Source organism: Sapajus apella, unplaced genomic scaffold, assembly GCF_009761245.1.
Source record: "Sapajus apella isolate SASKATOON/1434 unplaced genomic scaffold, GSC_monkey_1.0 scaffold187, whole genome shotgun sequence".
NCBI classification, from domain to species: Eukaryota; Metazoa; Chordata; class Mammalia; order Primates; family Cebidae; genus Sapajus; species Sapajus apella.
In genome coordinates this window covers 915,614-935,657 of record NW_022437127.1, presented here as the reverse complement: position 1 = coordinate 935,657, position 20,044 = coordinate 915,614, and the positions used below count along the sequence as shown (strand labels likewise).

Here is a 20,044-nt window from a genome sequence, read left to right as displayed (position 1 = left end):
TGAGCCCAGGAAGCAGAGGTTGTAGTGAGCCGAGATCGTGCCACTGCACTCCAGCCTGGGCAGCAGAGACCCTGTCTCAAAACAAAAACAAAAAAACTCCAAAATTATTAGATTCCCTTCCAACAACATGATAGCCATATTACTAGTATTTTTGGTAAAAGAATACATAACAAAAAGCTGCTATGATTTCAGTAATGCTTTTAAGTCAATTTATCTTTATTAGTCACACCAGAATCTGTATCCAGTTGAAATATAGTATATACAAATATTTGAAAGATATTTATTCAAGCTCAAGATTATGGTATATCTGTTCCTTGTAATAACCTCATGGCCTCACAGAGGTTCAAAACCCATGGTTGTGAATCACTCATAGATTGGGGCTAAGATGTGTGTCCAGAAAACTGCCTATTCATGCATGGAAATTTGTAGGCTTGTTTGAAGTCAATTGTTTCAATACATTTTGAAAACCAAGATACAAATATCTTAAATTTCTGTTGAACCAAGTCCTGAGATAAGCAGAGTAAATAAATTCTTTTAGAAGCAAGACTCAGTTGGTATGTACAAAGTATATTTGCTTTGTATATATTTTGCTTAGTTCGAGTCAGAGCTGGTAGTCTCATGCTCATAAATGTCTTGATAAACTTGGGCAGTGTATCCTTTCTGTGATTGTGTGTCACAGATTGTTATATATGGACTGTAATTAAGTATAGTACAATGGCTGAAACTTTTCATATAGTTGGATATAACTTCTTACTGAGACTTCCAGTGATTATATAGTGTTGAGTAGCTCTAGGAGATTCTTTGAATACTAAAAACAAAAGACATCTCACCCATGTGAGCTTCTTATTTAGTTGGAAACACAGAACTAACATATGAAACAGGTAGAGAAGGATTAAAATGAATATGATGTAGTGGAGAAAGCTTTGGAGACTGGAGTCGGAATTCAGATGGTTCTAGGTTCCAAATACAGACTGTCATTTGATTCTCAGAACAATCCTGTGGAAACAGAAGATGGAGTAGGCAGTATCACTTTTTACGGACAAGTAAGCAGAAATCGCATCTCAGAACTTCATTTGCCCAATGACAACTGGTATGTTGCAGAGCCAGAATTTGAATCCAGATCTTTGGCTCCATGTCTAGACCTTTTATCTCCATAGGATACAAAGTCTAAAATCTTAGTTTGAGGTTCAAGATTACCACTAATAAGGGTATTACCTCCCTCAGCCATATCTCTCTCCATTCCCACAATCCTTAGCTCCCACGTTTGGCCGGTCCTTGCCAAGGATCACAGGTAAAGTGTCTCTTTCCTTTTAATGGCTCACCATGGAGCTGTAGCTAAATTTCTGCGCTCCTACCCCTTTACTCATGTAGTTCCTCCTATCAGGAATATCCTGCCTACTGTCTGCTTAACTATGACAAGAGGTCATCTGTCCAAAGAGAAAGAAGAGAGTTTGTGAATTTAGGAGAAAAGACTGCAAATACTGTGATGGGCGTTTATTTAAAAAGAGAAATGACCAAAGAGGTTAACAAGCATTTATTGAAGCTGGACAGTTGTAGTCTGTGGTGCGCCTGGTCTGCACAAATCTTCCTCTTCCTCCAGCAGTGCTGTGTGGATGCTGTTGAACGTCAAGGTCTATCTGCATTTCCTCATTTTCATACCAAGTCAGTCACTGGATCTGGCTGTCTTCCTTTCCGTCCTACGTATCTTTGCTTGTTTTCTCTCTTTTTCCTTTACAGTGTTAAATAAAAATTTCTTCCCCCCACATTTGGTGTTCTCCTTTTGTTTGACTTGACTTATTTTACCGTGTTGATGAGGAAGGAGGAAAAGTTGTTCTGGGGTACAAAAAAGCATATATTTATCCAGTATTTGAGAACAGTATACCAGCCACTTTGTGAAAGCTATTTTATTTACTGGAGCTTAGGAGGGCAGAAGGCAAGTTTGCTCTGACAGTGAGGGGGGAAAGTCAAGGTGCACACTGATTTGCCCCAGCTCCTGTTTCCACAGATTCTTGGCATATTCGCATCTCTCCCGCTGTGCTCCATTGCTTGCTTCTCTGTGCCTATTGTAATGAGAAAGATACTAAGCCAGAGTCAGACTTATCTTGCTGTAGCTTTTTAAAAAGTTTCTTTTGGCACAAGGCTTACAAAGCTGTGGAAAGAAAAAGAAAGTTTGTGTTACTGCCTGGTAACTTAGAATAGCAACAAAATACCTGATAAAATGAAGTCTGACCTATCCTGAGTGTGTTACTGCCTTGTAACTTAGAATAGCAACAAAATACCTGATAAAATGAAGTCTGACCTATCCTGAGTGTGTTACTGCCTGGTAACTTAGAATAGCAACAAAATACCTGATAAAATGAAGTCTGACCTATCCTGAGTGTATGTTTGATTGGCCCTCATGACTGTAAAGGGAACTATTTTATGTGTTGTGTCTTATTACTAAAGTTAGGGCTGTGATCTTGAGCAAATCTCATTCTGGTGGGAGTGGGGAGGGGGCTAGCCTTGATCGCCCCTTGCTGGAAGGTGGGACATTCAAAGAAGCAATAGATGCCACTCAAAAAGTTGAAGGTAGGCTTTGCACGTATAGCTTGGAATTGCTGGCACAATGATAAGACAAGGATATTCACTGAAGTTAGCTTCATGAGCTGAGAGGGGCACAGATCTCCAGGAAAACTCCCTCCTCCTCTTCCCCATGTGTAAGCGTGATAACTTGATCTATGTGATGTTTCTAGACCTGAGAAAGCATGTGTACTATTCTGAATGCTACCTCTTTCCATGATTCTACCAAGCCTTGAGTTGGAGGAGAGGGATAAACAAAGCTTGTAAGTAGTGTGTATTTTCTTGTTAATCAAATATTGAGCTTTAGTTTTTTTCCTTTTGTTAACTTTAAAGCTGCTTGAATTGAAGATAGGAGAAAACAAAAGATTGGATTCAAAAGTTCATTCTCTTCACCTGAGTGGAAAAGGGAAAAAAGCCCAGACATTTTAAAATTTATTTTGCCAGGCGCGGTGGCTCACGCCTGTAATCCCAGCACTTTGGGAGGCCGAGGCGGGTGGATCACGAGGTCAAGAGATCGAGACCATCCTGGTCAACATGGTGAAACCCCGTCTCTACTAAAAATACAAAAAATCAGCTGGGCATGGTGGCGCGTGCCTGTAATCCCAGCTAGTCAGGAGGCTGAGGCAGGAGAATTGCCTGAACCCAGGAGGCGGAGGTTGCAGTGAGCCGAGATCGCGCCATCGCACTCCAGCCTGGGCAACGAGAGTGAAACTCTGTCTCCAAAAAAAAAAATAAATAAAATAAAATTTATTTTTATTTTTTTTCCTCTAGGATGACTTGGGAATCAAAGATAGTGACTGGTAGTAGGCTGTATGGCTAGACTCAATTTCCCCTTCAGAATTTTTATTCTAAAATAAAATGTATTTTATTGGTTACAGTAGCCTAAACAAGGGAAGTTAGAGTCAGTAAAAAATTATGTCTAAAGGGTCAGACTGTTTCTTATTCGTGTTTCCTCCTGAAAACTGGCATACGCTTAAACTTGGAAGATCCTCACTAAGGATTACAGATAAGGTCTCTGTTTTCTTTTTGAAATCTCTGTTTTCTTTTGATGACTTGCAAATAAGGGACTGGAATAGGGAATGTTTTGGGGGCCCTGTTTCTGGAAAGGGGAGGAGGCAGTCTCAGAATGAGGGAGGTGGTGGAGGTAAGAGGTTCTTTGCATATAGTAGGTCATTAGTGTAAGGTTTAAGAGTGAGAAGGATCTGTATTAATTGCTGTGAAGGGCAACATTTAACTTTTTTTTGAGAAAGGGTCTGTTACCCAGGCTGGAGGACAGTGGCATGATCGTGGCTCACTGAACCTCAACCAACCTGGGCTCAGGTGATCCTCCTGCCTTGGCCTCCTGAGTAACTGGGACTATAGGCGCATGCCACCGTACCTAATTTTTGTACTTGTTTGTAGAGATGGGTTTCATCCTGTTGCCCACACTGGCCTCAGACTCCTATGCTCAAGGGATCCTCCCACCTCGGCCTCCCAAAGTGCTGGGATTACAGGCTTGAGCCACTGTGCCAGGTCCCATTCAACTTCTTTATGTCTGTTTCCTGATGTTTGCTTGCAAGTTAGAATCATGTGTAAAGCATCTGATTCATCATACAGGTTCTTTAACAAATTTATTAAGAGCCTGCTATATGTCTGAGACTTGGGGTAAACGAGGCAAAGTCTTTACATATATAGAGCCTACATTCTGATGCCGCTCAAAACAGTGATAGTTACTGATTTGAGGAAAACCTAAATAAAATGGAGGTAAGAATGCCAAGGACAGGCAAAAACCTGTATCAGTTGCTTGTTACACAAAAACATAATGACAAATTATTGGAAGTTTCACTTTTTGTTATAGGGAAAATGGAAATCCATATGGATAAGTGGTGCTCAGAGGACTCAGCTGCATGTGTTTAATATGCCCAATCTGGCCATCAGCCTTTGCTGAGGAGCTGCACTGTTCAAAACCCACCTCCAGACCAAGTATCGCTTGCCTTGTTCTTCCTGTAATAGCCAAAAATCTGTTGCTTCAACTTGGAGCCCTCTGTTCATGCAGCGAGTAGAGGCAGTTGTACTAACATGCCTCTCTCACAGGCCTTCTTTCCTAATGAGTCTGACCTCCTACCCATTGAAAAATCAGATTCATTTGTCTTCCTCTACATATACAAAGTCTTTAGTGCCTTTGGATCAGGGAAACCGGTTTGAACTTCCCTGTGGATAGCCAGGACTCGAGGAACATTCTTCTCTCCCTCTGGACTTCCTTTCCAACCTTCTCCTCCTGGAGAATAACCAAGGTGGCAGAAATATTATAGTACACTTATAGCTTGGGGTGCTTACGGCTCTTCTGGACATACCTTGTAGGACCACCAGGCTGGTGACCAGCATCACCCAGACCTTTTCTTGTAGGAAGCCTGAACTGAGAGTGCCTTCACTATGGCCGAATTCAAGATGGTGTCGTCGTTTGGATCCCGTCACTGTGTAGTTCCCCGTCTCTGGTTCAAAAGAGAATCATGGATCAGGGGAGGGTTTCAGAAATCATCAGTACCTCCCTTTGCATCATCTCATGACATCTCTATGATCTCCAAGGATACCTCCCACCATAATTCATTACCCAAATAAGTATTTTTTAACCCTGTGGGTAATTATGATGTCCTTAAGCAGCCATAAATAAGTATAGAATCTCCTGCGTGTTAGACACTGGGGATGCAAATAGACCTTAAAGTAATTCTAAAGTTTTCCCACAGAGATAGCTGAAACAGCTTAGTCACCTTGGACTTGGGTATCCCCATTTTCTAGAGTGGGTCAAGCAATTTGGCATAAGTTAAAATCTTGCTCTTTGGAATAGATCAGGGTTTTTTGTGTTTTGAGACAGGGTCTTGCTCTGTCATCCAGGCTAGAGTGCAATGGTGTGATCATGGCTCACTGCAACCTCAACCCCCTGGACTCAATCGATATTCCCACCTCAGCCTTCCTAGTAGCTGGGACTATAGGCATGTGCCACCACACCCAGTTAATTTTTGTATTTTTTTTTTTTTTTGTAGAGATATTTTCACTATGTTGGCCAGGCTGGTCTTGAACTCATGGGCTCAACTGATGCACCTGCCTTGGCCTCCCAAAGCACTGGAGTTGCAGGCATGAGACACCACACCCAGCCTAGATCTGGATTTTTATCCAGCATTTACTAGTTGGCCAATACGGTGAAACCTCGTCTTTACTAAAATACAAAAAATTAGCTGGGTTTGGTGGCTACATGGGAGGCTGAAGCAGAGGAATTGCTTGAAGCAGAGGAATTGCTTGAACCCGGGAGGCAGAAGTTGCAGTGAGCCGAGATTGTGCCACTACACTCCAGCCTGGCAACACACGGAGACTCCATCTAAAAAAAAAAAAAAATTACATGGAAAGCAATTTTTTTTGACTCATAGCATCTTGTGATAATGTCTTTTTTCCTTTTCTTTTTTCTGATAAAGATTATAATTCTCAGTGTCTTTTTTCTTTCCTCACATTTGGTTTATAGTTTGGCTGAATATATAATTTTAGGTGAAGTTTTTTTTTCCCCCCACAGCATTTTGAAAGATTGCTCTATTGTCTGGGAATATAGGAACACAGAGATGCTTTCTGTAGGGCACAATTTGACTTAAGGAAGTCATATAAAGCTGGGGCTGGAGCACCCATATTTAGGATATGCCAAAGTAGTACTGGAGCAGGGAGGGGACACAGGGTGAGACAGCTGCAGAAGCTGGAGGCCTCCCTGCCTCAGAGTTTGAGACCGTAACTGTTTTAGGCCCTGTCCCCTTTCTGGTTTCTGGTTCCAGGAACTGGAACTCCTGAGGGCCGGCCGTAATTTTTGCTTTGTTTTTCCTCCTTTAAGTTATGGTACCTTGAATGGGTTTCCTTCTTCCAACTAAATGGTCCTTAAGACAGATACCCGTTTTATCTCACACCTGATCTGTTTGTCTGCCTGAATTCAGAAATACAGCCACATTTCTGGGAGACCTCTGAATTGGGAACCAGGAGGCCTAATTCCTATCTGCTTTTACTGGCCCTGGTCAGTGAGTAGCACTGGACAAGTCTCTTCAACCCCTGTGACTCCATCTCCCTGTCAATAAAAATGCAACAGCCACCCCAGTAAGAGTTTTAAAATTAAAGGCAAAATGAGATGATGTTTGTATGTGGACTTTGAAGAAAGGCAGCATCCGCCGATGGGAGTGATGGAAAGGACTGAGGAAGAAGGAAACTGCCTATCCAGGACCTGAACCATCTGGTTATATTTCCAGCTGTCAGCCCTGGTCACTGTCCCACCTGGTGGCACTAGGAGTACTGGAGACTCACCTGTGACTAGAATGGAGAAAAAATGGCCCTGAAGGCGGATATCTGACTTCTGGCTTCTGGCACAACACTGGTAGGTCCCACCGTCCGACGGTGTAACTTGGCTTATGGTGAACACCAGCTGAGATGATATTTCACCAACACCATCTATCCCAGGATCCCTTTTAAGTCTCAGCTGTTGCAGACTGGTCTCAGGAGAACAGTTTCCAGACCTGTCCTTGCACAGAAACACTATAAACCCCTCAGCCTCTTCTTTCTTATGCCACACAGTACAGATTAAGTTTAATCTGGCTCCCTCCTGGGAAGCTGAGCTGGTGATGTTCATGCATCCTGGAATGGAAAGGGAAGAATTACCCAGAGGTCAGGTCGCGTTCTTTGAGTTTCACCATAACTGCTCCTTATCACTAGAAATCTTCAAGGAAGGACTGGAGCAGAAGCTGGCAGCCACGCTGGCAGACAGGAAATACAAATTACAGCTCTATCGATGGCCGTGTGACCATAAGCAAGTTACCTAACTCCTTGGGGAGTAGTTTATTCATCTGGAAAATGAAAATTAAGGGACTAAATAATCTCAAAGTGTCCATTAATTCATAGGTTTCTTTGTTTCTCCACTTAACAAATATGTTTAGGCATTCACTCTGCCAAACCTGCTGGGGCTGTGATGACTAGGACATGAACCCCACCGTCGGACCTTTTTTTTTTTTCCCCTAACCACTAGATGACTGAGGATTTTTTTTTTAATTTTTTAATTTTTTAATTTTTTTTTTTAAGAGAAGGTCTTGGCCAGGCGTAGTGGCTCACGCCTGTAATCCAAGCACTTTGGAGGCCAAGGCGGGCGGATCACCTGAGGTCGGGAGTTCAAGACCAGCCTGACCAATATGGTGAAATCCCATCTTTAAAAAAAAAAAGAAAAGAAAAAAAGAGAAGGTCTTGCTGTGTCACCCAGGCTGGAGTGCAGTGGCACAATTGTGACTCACTGCACCCTTCAACTCCTGGGCTCAAGCAGTCCTCTCACCTCTGCCTCTTGAGTAGCTAACACTACAGGTATGCACCACTGTGCCTGGCTAGTTTTTTATTATTTTGCAGAGACAGGTTCTTACTATCTTGTCCAGGCTGGTCTTAAACTCCAGGCATCAAGCGACCCTCCTGCCTCTGCCTCCCAAAGTGCCGGGATTATAGGCATGAACCACCGTGCCTAGCCACTCTCAGAGTTTAAAGCCTAATATAAAAACAGATTAGTAGACTGGGTGCGGTGGGTCACACCTGTGATCCCAGCACTTTGGGAGGCTGAGACGGGCAGATTGCCTGAGCTCAGGAGTTCGCGACCAGTCCAGGCAACACGGTGAAACCCTGTCTCTACTAAAATACAAAAAGGAAAATTAGCTGGGCGTAGCAGTGTGTGCCTGTAGTCCAGCTACCCAGGAGGCTGAGGCAGGAGAATTGCTTGAACCTGGGAGGCGGAGGTTGCAGTGAGCCGAGATCATGCCACTGCACTCCAGCCTGGGCAACAGAGTGTGACATCGTCTCAAAAAAAAAAAAAAAAAAAAAAACCAGATTAGCAAAAAATTGCAATTTAATTCCACAGTTATTGTAATTGAGGAATCTTAGAGATTGCCGAGTCTGTCTAAGAATCAAGAAAACTTCACAGTGAAGTAAGTACTGGAGCTGAGACTTGAAGGATGAGTAAAAGTTCTAAGAAATACAACATGAGGCCACAGAAATACCAGAGATGATTAAAAACAAGGTTGGGCCCGGTGGCTCGTGGCTATAATCCCAGCACTTTGGGAGGCCAAGGCAGGCGGATCACCTGAGGTCGGGAGTTCGAGATCAGCCTCACCAACATGACAAAACCCTGTCTCTACTAAAAATACAAAATTAGCCGGGTGTGGTGGCGCATGCCTGTAATCTCAGCTACTTGGGAGGCTGAGGCAGAAGAATCATTTGAACTCCGGAAGTGGAGGTTGCAGTGAGCCGAGATCTCACCATTGCACTCCAGCCTGGGCAACGAGAGTGAAACTCTGTCTCAAAAACAAAAACAAAACAAAACAAAAACACCCACTGTGTGGAAATGGAGAATGGACTGGAGGAACAGACTAATTATTGAGGGACCGTTGTTATCCAAAGACCATGACTCTGATGGTGCCAGTCTGCAGACTTGATGATGTTCCCTGCAAGTAATCTATGACCTGGGTACAGAAGTGGAGAAAAGGGTTGGGCTGACCCAGGGTACTGTCCTGGCTCCCGGGCTGTCTCTGACGTAATTTTCCAGGGCATTGGCCCTGCCGCCTTGGTGCCGTCCCTCATTCTCCTCAAACTTCACTGTCTTCCGTAGCTTATGTTTCGTAGTCATTGCTATAATCTCCCCTTACACCCTCCCTCAGCTCCCGTAGCTTTACTCCCACTATGACGAATCCTTGCAAAACCTCAGCCTTGGTTAAATCCAGCTCTCTGCTAAAAACCCATTAGGCAGACGCTGAGGCTGCCAGCCCCTCCCCCACTCCCTTGGCAGAGTGATCCCCTATGACTTGCTTTTCCTTGTAAGACTCCCCTTGGTGGCGGGGCACAGTGGCTCACACCTGTAATCCCAGCACTTTGGGAGGCCGAGGCGGGTGGATCACCTGAGGCTGGGAATTCAAGGCCAGCCTGACTAACATGGAGAAACCCCGTCTCTACTAAAAACATAAAATTAGCCGGGCGTGGTGGCACCTGCTTGTAATCCCAGCTATTCAGGAGGCTGAGGCAGGAGAATCGCTTGAACCCGGGAGGCAGAGTTTGTGGTGAGCTGAGATTGTGCCATTGCACTCCAGCCTGGGCAACAAGAGTGAAACTCCACCTCAAAAAAAAAAAAAAAAGACTCCCCTTGGTAAACACAGTAAATTCACTCGCATGAAAATGATGAAGAGGCAGAGATGGAAGCTGTCCCCTACATATTTAATGCCATTCTCTTAAAAGGGTAGTTTATGGGCTAGACCCATATCTGAGGGAGACCTGCAATCCCAGCCATTGATTAACTCTTAATTTCTGCTTTCCAGCTGGAAATTCTATAGGGTCTCTATTAGAGTGCTTTTCTATAGATCAAATCCTCGGTATAGCCATAGAGACAGGTATTATTGTTTCCATTTTATAAATACACAAATTGAGGCCAGAGTAGTTAAACTAGTTGCTGAAGTTAACAAAGATTGTAGTATCTAGATCTCAAGCCTGGCTTTTATACATTTATAATATATGAGAAACTAAAGGAATCTTAGGTTGAGGCACAGATGACCAGGGTACATTAACACACATAGCAGAGGCAGAATGGTAGAGAGGCAGTAGTATCTGTTCTAACAAAAAATAAAAAGACGCCGTATTTTTGACTCTTAATGTAAGAAGAGTGAGTTGGCCGGGCTCCTGAGGATCACCTGAGGTCAGGAGTTTGAGACCAGCCTGACCAATATGGTGAAACCCCTTCTCTACTAAAAATATAAAAATTAGGCAGGCATGGTGGCACGCGCCTGCACTCCTGGCTACCCGGGAGGCTGAGACAGGAGAATTGTTTGAGCCTCCGAGGTGGAGGTTGCAGTGAGCCGAAATCGCACCACTGCACTCCAGCCTCGGTGACAGAGTGAGACTTTGTCCCCACCCCCACAAAAAAAAGAAGAAGAAGAAGAAGAGTGAGTCCTTTGCTTCCCCACCTGAGAAAATCACGGGATCCAACCCTTCCCCTAAGCCCAGGGTCCTCGCCACGGCTGTCTCTGCTCTAGGGCCTGTCCTTACCACCAGACTGGATGCCCACAACTGCCAGCAGGATGGCCAGGGCACAGCAGCCTCTGCCAGGTTCCATCAGCATCCTGCACGCTGTCAGCAGGCCCAGGAACTTGAAGCAAATGTTGGCTCTGCTGGTATCCTTGGCTTCAGGCTCCTGAAAGCACAGGGGGACCCACTAGACAAAGCTTTCCAGGGCTCCAAGACCATCTCCCCACCCCAGGCACTAGCTTTGATTGGCTAGAGTATGATGGAGGTAGAGGAGGGTCTGGGCATGTGTGTTCAGCTGGCTGGGAAGTGACGCGGTAAACCAAGTGAAATATACTAGGGTGGGGGTGGGGAGAAGGGAGAGACTAGGGAGACACCAAAGCCTATTTTCTCACCTTTTTTTAAAAGTTAAATTAGATTGCTGGGTCAAAGACTATGAGTATTAATACTTTTTTTCTACTATAATCAGATTGTTCTCCAAAAAGGCTGTTGAGAATCAGATGTTCTGTTAGAGATCTGTTTTATTTTGCATTTCCATGGTTAGTGAGGTTGAGGATCTTTTCATATGCTTGTTGGTTATTGGTATTCCCTTGTCCATGACTTGTGTGTTTATATTTCTTAAAAACTCGTTTCAGGAACTTTCTCTATATTAGAGATATTAACCCATCTGCCATTTTTTAGGCAAATACTTTCTCCCAATTTGTTGTTTATCTCTTCACTTCGTTTATCATGCTTTTTTTTTTTCCACAAGGAAAATTTACATCGTATGTAATTGAATTCAACATACCTATCTTTTCCTCTAAGTTGTCTGGGTTTGCTGCATTGTTCAGGAAAGCTTCCCTCCGATTGAGGCTATACTTTTCATTCAGTATTTTTTTTGTTTTACTTTTTATAATTATACCTTCTAATCCTGGCTAAGAAAAATTACCCCTGTTTCAAAATAACTGAACAAAAACAAACACCTGAATTTCATCAGTAGGGAAATGGTTTAATAAGTTTCAATTAATCTATACAATAAAATATTATATATTATTAAAAGAATGAGATACTTCTATAAATATGGGCCTGAACATCTGTTTATGATATAGCATTAGGTTAAAAGGGCAAATTGCATTTATGTATATAAAATAAATATATTTTTATTTTTAAAAAATCCTCTGTGTATATATTTTTTAAATGTGTTTGAAGTTTTGTAGTTTATAACTTTTAAATAGGTAATTACATTCACAGAGTTCAAAATTCAAAAGGGGAAAACAAGAATTTTTCTATAAATTAATTTTTCTGGTTTTTATAATCAGCTTGTCTCGTCTCTCCCTTCCTACCATGTACCACCAAGAAAAGTCCTACTGGTATTTTTTTTTATTGGGATAGGTTCAATTTATGTTTCAACTTAGGGAGAATTGAATTTTTTGTTACACTGATTCCTTTGATCTGAGAACGTGATACTCATTTTTCAAATATGTGTGTCTCAGATATGTATAGAAGTTTTCTTCATAAAGTCTTTGTTCATTTCTTAGCTGAGTTTGTTTCTTGAATAATTCATATTCTTTGTCACTATTGAAAATGTCATCTTTTACCCATTGTATCTTTTTTTTTTTTTTTTTGAGACGGAGTTTCGCTCTTGTTACCCAGGCTGGAGTGCAATGGCGCGATCTCGGCTCACCGCAACCTCCGCCTCCTGGGTTCAGGCAATTCTCCTGCCTCAGCCTCCTGAGTAGCTGGGACTAGAGGCACACACCACCATGCCCAGCTAATTTTTTTTTGTATTTTTAGTAGAGACGGGGTTTCACCATGTTGACCAGGATGGTCTCGATCTCTTGACCTCGTGATCCACCCGCCTCGGCCTCCCAAAGTGCTGGGATTACAGGCGTGAGCCACCGCGCCCGGCTACCCATTGTACCTTTTAACTTGTTTTTTCAGTCTCTTTATATCATTCATTATATCATGTCATTTTTCTTTGTTGTTCGTATATGAAAGGCTATTTTTTTCACCAGATATTAATTTCATATCCAGCTACCCTCCTTTAATTCTATCGATTTTCAGTTGATTCTCTTGGATTTTCCAGTCATGCAATCACATTATGTGTAAATAACAATTACTTCCTTTTCTATTTTATACCTCTGATTTCTTTCTTCTAATTGTATTGGTTAATATCTCCAGAAAAAATATTAAATAATAATGGTAATAATGAATCTCTGTGTTTTTTCTAAGTTTAATGGAGAATGTTAAATGTTTCCTTATTAAGTATTATAGTAGTTTTGAGAATTAGATGTATTTTATTATGTTAAGGAATATATATTTATTTCTATTTTATTAAGAGTTTTAGGCTGGGCATGGTGGCTTGTGCCTGTAATCCCAGCACTTTGGGAGGCCGAGGCGGGCAGATCACCTGAAGTCAGGAGTTCGAGACCAGCCTGACCAACATGAAGAAACTGTCTCTACTAAAAATAACAAAATTAGCTGGGCATGGTGGTGCATGCCTGTAGTCCCAGCTACTCAGGAGGCTGAGGCAGGAGAATCGCTTGAATCCGGGAGGTGGAGGTAGCAGTGAGCCGAGATCAAGACACTGCATTCCAGCCTGGGTAATAAAAGCAAAACTCCGTGTCAAAAAAGATACCAAAAAAGTTTTAAAATGTCAGGGATGGATGTGCATGTCTTAGTAGTTGCCTTTAAATATCAACTGAAATAATCATATTATTTTTCTTTATAGATTTATTAAGATGGTGATCTACAGTAATAGATTTCCTAAAATTGATACATCTTTGCAGTCCTACACAAACAAAAACGGAAGCCATTTGGTCATAATATCTTATTCCTTTCACATGCTGCTGTATGCTGTTTCATAAGATTTAAACTTTTAAAAATTGAAAGGCCCAGGTGCAGCAGCTCACACCTATAATCCCAGCACTTTGGGAGGCCAAGATGGGAGGATCACTTGAGCCCAGGAGTTTGAGACCAGCCTGGGCAATGAAGTGAGACCCTGTCTTTACAAAAAATACAGCTAAAAAAATTAGCCAGGTGTAGTTGTGCATACCTGTAGTCTCAGCTACTCAGGAGGCTTAGGTCAGAGAAGTGCAGGAGTTCAAGGCTGCAGAGAGCTATGACCTCCACTGCACTCTGCCTGGTTGACACTGAGAACCCGTCTGTCTCAAAAAAAAACAAACAAAAATTACACACATACAAAAATTAACTAACCAATCCAGCAAGATATTAGAAATATAATGCCCCATGACAAATAGAATGACGTTTCATTTTTAGAAATTCTTGGATGATTTAATATTAGGATTCTATTAATAACATACTACTGGATCAAAAAAGAAAGTCAATATTACCTTCTGATAAAATCCTACATTAATTCCCACTAAAAGCCTAAGTAAAATGGTAATGGATGAATACTATTCAATATAGTGGAGAAATGTATATCTCAGATAAAATTTCAGCATCATATTTAATGGTCAAATATAGGATAATTTCTTTTAATATTAGGAGCAAGGCAAAGATGCTTCCTATTATTTCTGTTATTTTACATTGTTCTGGAAGTGTCTGACATTATATTTAAACAAGAAAATAAAGCAAAGGGTATAAATATTGGAAATCTGAAGGCAAAATTATTACTATTTATATGTGAGATAACTTACATCTGGCAAACCCAAGAAACTTAAGAATTATTAGAAACTGTAAAAGATAGAGTATCTGAATGGGCAGTTCACAAAAGAGAAAATGGAATAAAAAGGTTTTCAGTCTTACAAGTATTCAGGGAAGTACAAATTAAAAATTCAGAGTTCATAATTTCAGAATTACCACCTGTTAAAAGAAAAAAAATTTAAAAGATTGATAAATCCAGTTTTGGTAAGGGCAAGAAGAAACGCAGTAAATCATTCGCTCTGGGTAGAACTATACGTTGTTATGGAGCTTTGGGGGAATACTCATTATATATTAACATTTAAAATGCACATACCCTGTCCCTTTGGCTATAGCTTACAGAAATAAAAGCATGAGTGTGCTAGTATATATGTACAAGAATATTCACTGCAACATTGTTGATAATACCAAAAAATTAGAAACAGGTGAAGGCCAGGTGTGGTGGCTCACAGCTGTGATTCCAGCACTTTGGGAGGCTGAGGTGCTAGGATCACCTGAGGTCAGGAGTTTGCGACCAGCTGGCTAACATGATGAAACCCTGGCTCTATTAAAAATGCAAACACGGACGGGTGTGGTGGCTCACTCCTGTAATCCAAGCACTTTGGAGGCCAAGGTGGGTGGATCACCTGAGGTCGGGAGTTCAAGACCAGCCTGACCAACATGGTGAAACCCCCGTCTTAAAAAAAAAAAAATTAAAAAAAAATTCGAACATTAGCCAGGCATGGTGGCAGATGCCTGTAATTCCAGGTACTCAGGAGGCTGAGGCAAGAGAATTGCTTGAACCTGGGAGGTGGAGACTGCAGTGAGCCAAGATCATACCACTGCACTCCAGCCTGGGCAACACGAGCAAAGCCTTGTCCCCCTCCTGCTCCCACAAAAAAAGGAAACAGGTGAAGACCCCATTGGTAGAAGAATGGCTGAATAAATTATTGCATATCCACAGAATAGAATGTTATGTAATTATAATTTATATAAAATAATTAAATTAGTGTATATAAATAAATATAATTTAATAAGGTATTTATGAACACATAACATTATTAATTTTCCTAGATATAATTATTAGTCAGACAACATGATAATAGAAAAAATGTCCCATTCATTGTAGCAACCAAAACAACCCATAAAATGTCCAGAAAAATGTAACACGATTCCAAATAGGACCCACAGGAAAAATACTATAAAGTACTACTAAAGAACATAAAAGAAAACCTAAGTAGAGACGATTGTTAATTTTGTCTGTACTTGTCTATACATTTGTCACAGTCCTAATGAAACAGCCCCGCAGCAGCCCATGGTGTGGCCCCAATGTGTTTTCCTAGCCTTGACCTCTTCTTGTCCCCTCTCTCCTGTTACACCTTCATGCTACACAGGAATGTCCTGGTAACACTTGAAATGAAACATGAAATACTTAGTGACAAAGCATCATTTGATTCAAAGAGGAAGATAAGGATTGCAATTATTCATTCAGTCCAGGATTATGGTTAAAATGCATAGACTCTAGAGCCAGAGTGTGTTCAAATCCTGGTCCTAAAACTTAACAGTTGCATGACAAGGTCAAGTTCAAGGTCAAGTTTCTTAGGTTCCTGGGCCAGGCACTATGCTCAGCCCTTAATCAATAGTCCTATTTCACAAACACGGAGCATCTGTAATGTGTCGGGCACCGTGAGGCAGAGGCAGATGTTTCACTGGTTGAATCGTCTCTGGCGTCAGACCTGCCTGTTAGAGATCTGGCTTTAACACTTACTATCTGTGTAATACTGGGCGCGTTTCTTAACCTCTCCGAAAATGAGTTTACCTATAAAATGGTGACAAAATATTGTCTTCTAGGGTTGTGAGGGTCAAATTACCCTATGTAAACTACTTAGCGTAGTGCCTGGCTGAGAGTATGGGCTCAATAAACGCTAGCTATGATTGTGTTTTTTGAGACAGAGTCTTGCTGTCGCCCGGCTGGAGCGCAGTGGCACAGTCTCGGCTCACTGCAACCTCCACCTCCCGGGTTCAAGCGATTCTTCCGCCTCAGCCTCCCGAGTAGCTGGGACCATAGGCGTGTGCCAAACGCCCGGCTAATATTTTAGTAGAGACGGGGTTTCACCATGTTGGCCAGGATGGTCTCTATCTCTTGACCTTGTGATCTACCCTCCTCGGCCTCCCAAGGTGCTGGGATTACAGGTGTGAGCCACCGCGCCCGGCTAGCTATGATTGTTTTTATGCTTTCTTATATTCCATGGACAGTGTTCCAGGCACATCCACATACAAGAGACTGTGTTTAGTCCTTACAGTATTAAACACTAAGCCATTATTATTTTTTTAAAACATTATTTGTACGAAGCATATAGAGGCTTGGAGAGGCCTTGTGGCACAGCTCCTAAGTTGGGGAGCAGAGTTTTGACCCAACTTATGAGTCTTTCTCCTGGAGTCCCCCTTGGCCCTCTCCATTCACGATCAGCTCCAACACAAGAACGTACGAAGAACGGTAAGAAGGTCATAAAGTGTCAGAAGCAGGAAAGGAGAAATTCTGGATGAAGGATGCGGAAAGGCTGCAGGATAGCAATGGAGTTAGGCCTTCACAGATGTTAGTGGGCTCTGGGGAGCTGGTGCCTCAATAACACGGTGTGTGCGTTAAGGAGTGGGCTGAGGAGATCGGGGTTCCAGTCCTAGCCCCGCACTAGGTAGCTATGGAACGCTGAGAAGGTCGTGTTCCTCCTCTAGGCCTGTTTCCCACGGGACTGGTGCAGGTGTATGGGAGGGGCGCGGGGTAGGCACCGCTTCCAAGGAGAGAGCGGCGGCCAGGCGGCCCGGCTCGGAGCGCGGGTGCGGCGGTCGGTCCGCTGGAGTGGCCAGGCTTCGCGGTGCCTAGGCCCGAGTTGAAGAGGAGCGTGTAAGTCTGTCGTGGACCCCTCAGCCGCGCTGGGGGCCGGCGGGGTCACGGAGCAGGGATGCTGTGGGAAGTGACCTTGGTGCCCGGGAGGGGGCACCCTGGGGTGACGGTGGCCGGCGGCGCCGATTCCGCACCGTGGCCGCTAGAGGGCGCTGTGTTCCACCCGAAGCCGGGGTGACCCCAGCGCGCCCCGCGTTCGTCACTCCCGCCGTGCACCGTCCCGCGGGCATGGGGGCTAGCCAGGAAAAACTAAACTAGCAGAGGAGACGAGGGGGTGCAAAATTGGGCCTGGTGGGTCCTGGGGACGCGGTATGTGCTAGAGCGGCACCTGGCCCTCGATGGGGGAGGGGGTGGTCGTGAGAAGTCTGGGGACTTTCCAGGCCACACACGCCAGGGGCGGGTCTCCCCTCTTACATCGTTGCAAGCCCCGGCGCGGGCAGGGGGGAGGGTGCCCGCGGAGTTGGCATCCTCACCTGTGATCTTCCCCGGGGCCTCCCAGGCGAGCGCTCGCAGACAGCGGGAAACGCTCTCCTCCCTCCTGCGCCTTCAGGTGGGAGCCGCCTCGGTGGGGGTCCTGGCGTCTCCCGGGGGCGCCTGCGTTCAAATCCCAGCGCCGTGTGACCTGTGGCACATGCCTGGACCTCGCCCAGCGTCAGAATGGGACCCGGAACCCTGAATGCCCATGGAATGAGCGTGCTGGTCCAGCAGGCAGAAGTAACCTCTCAAACTCCTCACCTCAAGTGATCCACCCTTCTGGACCTCCCAAAGTGCTGGAATTACAGGTGTGAGCCACCTGCCTGGCCGATACCTTTTAAAAATTATTTGTATGGGGTCTCCCTATGCTGCCCCGCCTGGTCTTGAACTCCTGGGCTCAAGCAATCCTCCAGCCTTGGCCTCTCAAAGTGCTGGGATTACAGGCCTGAACCACCACCCCCAGCTTCCCTCCCATTTCTATTTTGCTCTGTTTTTCCTTGGTCAGTGATGGCTTGGGAGATTACAGCGACTATTTTAAAAGTTTCCGGGAGGCTGAGGCAGGAGAATTGCTTGAACCTGGGAGACAGAGGTTGCAGTGAGCTGAGATCACACCACTGCACTCCAGCCTAGGCAACAGAGCGAGACTTCATCTCAAAAAAAAAAAAAGTTTCATTCACCCCAGGTTCCAGAGGGCAGGGGACGTTTCCCTCCAAAAAGCAGGTTTCTCAGGGACCTCATGGGAAGCCTGTCCTGTCAACCGTCCCGTCCCTCCTCCTGGACCCCAGGTCCCCAACAGGCCTTTTTACCTCAAGATAGAAGTTCTTCTTTCTTGCTCTCAGAGTGGGGTATCACGTTGAAATGAGCTCTCCGTTCTCAGATTGTTCTTGCATCTTGTTAAACCCCCATCTCTCCAGTTTCGTCATGGCTCACACTTTCACGGCTGTTGTACGTGGTCTTTGAAAACCACAGGATGGGTTGTTAGCACTCAGAGTTCTTCCTCCACCCCCACTGTGGATGTTTTTCTCCTTTCTCTCCTGCAACTCGTCCTGCATTTCCTTTCTCCTTCTCAGTTCCTTGTGTTGTCTTTTTGCTGTTAGAAATAGACTAGGGTGCCGGGCGCGGTGGCTCAAGCCTGTAATCCCAGCACTTTGGGAGGCTGAGGCGGGTGGATCACGAGGTCAAGAGATCGAGACCATCCTGGTCAACACGGTGAAACCCCGTCTCTACTAAAACTACAAAAAATTAGCTGGGCATGGTGGCGCATGCCTGTAATCCCAGCTACTCAGGAGGCTGAGGCAGGAGAATTGCCTGAACCCGGGAGGCGGAGGTTGCGGTGAGCCGAGATCGCGCCATTGCACTCCAGCCTGGGTAACGAGAGCGAAACTCCATCTCAAAAAAAAAAAAAAAAAATAGACTAGGGTGCTGAGAGGGCTGAGAAAAAAACCACCCCTTAAAATTCTTTTCTTTACCCTGGGGAAAAAAGCTTTTGTATTCGGTAATTCATAATAAGGAAGGGACTGATGATAGAATAGAAGATAGAAGGACAGAGCGCCCTCTCAAGTATAAAGAAAGTACTAAGTCTTCTCTTGAGAGTAGGTTTTTATTTATTTATTTGTTTTTTAATTATTATTTTTTTTAAAAGACAGGGTTTCACCATGTTGGCCAGACTGGTCTTGAACTCCTGACCGCAAGTGATCTGCCCACCTTGGCCTCCCAAAGTGCTGAAATTACAGGCATGAGCCACCACGTCTGGCCAATAACTTTTAAAAATTATTTGTATGAGGCCGGGCGCAGTGGCTCACGCCTGTAATCCCAGCACTTTGGGAGGCCGAGGCGGGTGGATCACGAGGTCAAGAGATCGAGACCATCCTGCCCAACATGGTGAAAACCTGTCTGTATATATATTTTTTAAAAAATTATTTGTATGGTGGGGTCTCCCTATGCTGCCCCACCTGGTCTTGAACCCCTGGACTCAAACAATCCTCCAGACTTGGCCTCCCAAAGTGCTGGGATTACAGGCCTGAACCACCACACCCAGCTTCCCGCCCATTTCTATTTTGTTCTGTTCTTCCTCGATCATTGATGGCTTGGGAGATTACAACGATTTTTCCTGAATTCTAGGGTCGTGGACTTAGATGGCAGGAGCGTTGGTCTGAGAATTAGAAGTGTTGGGCTCTAAATCCTGCGAGGCTGGGCCAGGCCCTGTGCCAGAGGACACAGCACACCAGGAAGCTCCATGGTTCTGGAGGAACACTTGCCATGACGGCCACCCAGGGCTGGGCTACCGGGGAGTTCAAGGGTGGAGGGAGGGTGGGGGAAGAATATTCATGACTAATCTAGAGCCTCTCTTTTCCTTGTTATTCCTGTTACTGTGGTACTCTGTGGTCCTAAAAACAGTATGGTGCTCTGGGCTTTGAGAATTCCCAGGTGACTCCACTGAAGCCATCGTCA

The 20,044-nt window shown here is 44.1% G+C and overlaps 1 protein-coding gene across 5 annotated transcripts; it reads right to left on the bottom strand.

Moving 5' to 3' along the window:
• Positions 1–1,479: 1,479 nt before the first annotated feature.
• Positions 1,480–18,657, bottom strand: CD160 (CD160 molecule). 5 transcript variants are annotated; one of them, XM_032268912.1, is made up of 5 exons: positions 18,400–18,656; positions 10,621–10,765; positions 6,868–7,194; positions 4,893–5,030; positions 1,480–2,060 (listed from the first exon to the last, which is right to left on the bottom strand). In XM_032268912.1, the coding sequence occupies exons 2-5, from the start codon at positions 10,691–10,693 to the stop codon at positions 1,909–1,911; spliced, it is 690 nt and encodes a 229-aa protein (XP_032124803.1). In that variant the 5' UTR covers positions 10,694–10,765; positions 18,400–18,656; the 3' UTR covers positions 1,480–1,908. The 5 variants fall into 5 exon arrangements, with proteins under 5 accessions (XP_032124803.1, XP_032124806.1, XP_032124804.1 ...); XM_032268917.1 differs by having other exon boundaries at positions 2,040–2,149; positions 18,400–18,655; XM_032268915.1 differs by lacking the exon at positions 10,621–10,765 and having other exon boundaries at positions 18,400–18,657.
• Between the last annotated feature and the right edge of the window lie 1,387 nt (positions 18,658–20,044).

Coding starts and splice junctions, on each gene's coding strand:
- CD160 (XM_032268912.1), bottom strand. CDS start 10,693: ATGCTGATGGAACCTGGCAGAGGCTGCTGTGCCCTGGCCATCCTGCTG. Junction 7,195..10,620: donor TGTGGGCATCCAGTCTGGTG/GTAAGGACAGGC, acceptor TTTCCATTCCAG/GATGCATGAACATCACCAGC. Junction 2,061..4,892: donor CAGCCTGGTGGTCCTACAAG/GTATGTCCAGAA, acceptor TCATTACAATAG/GCACAGAGAAGCAAGCAATG.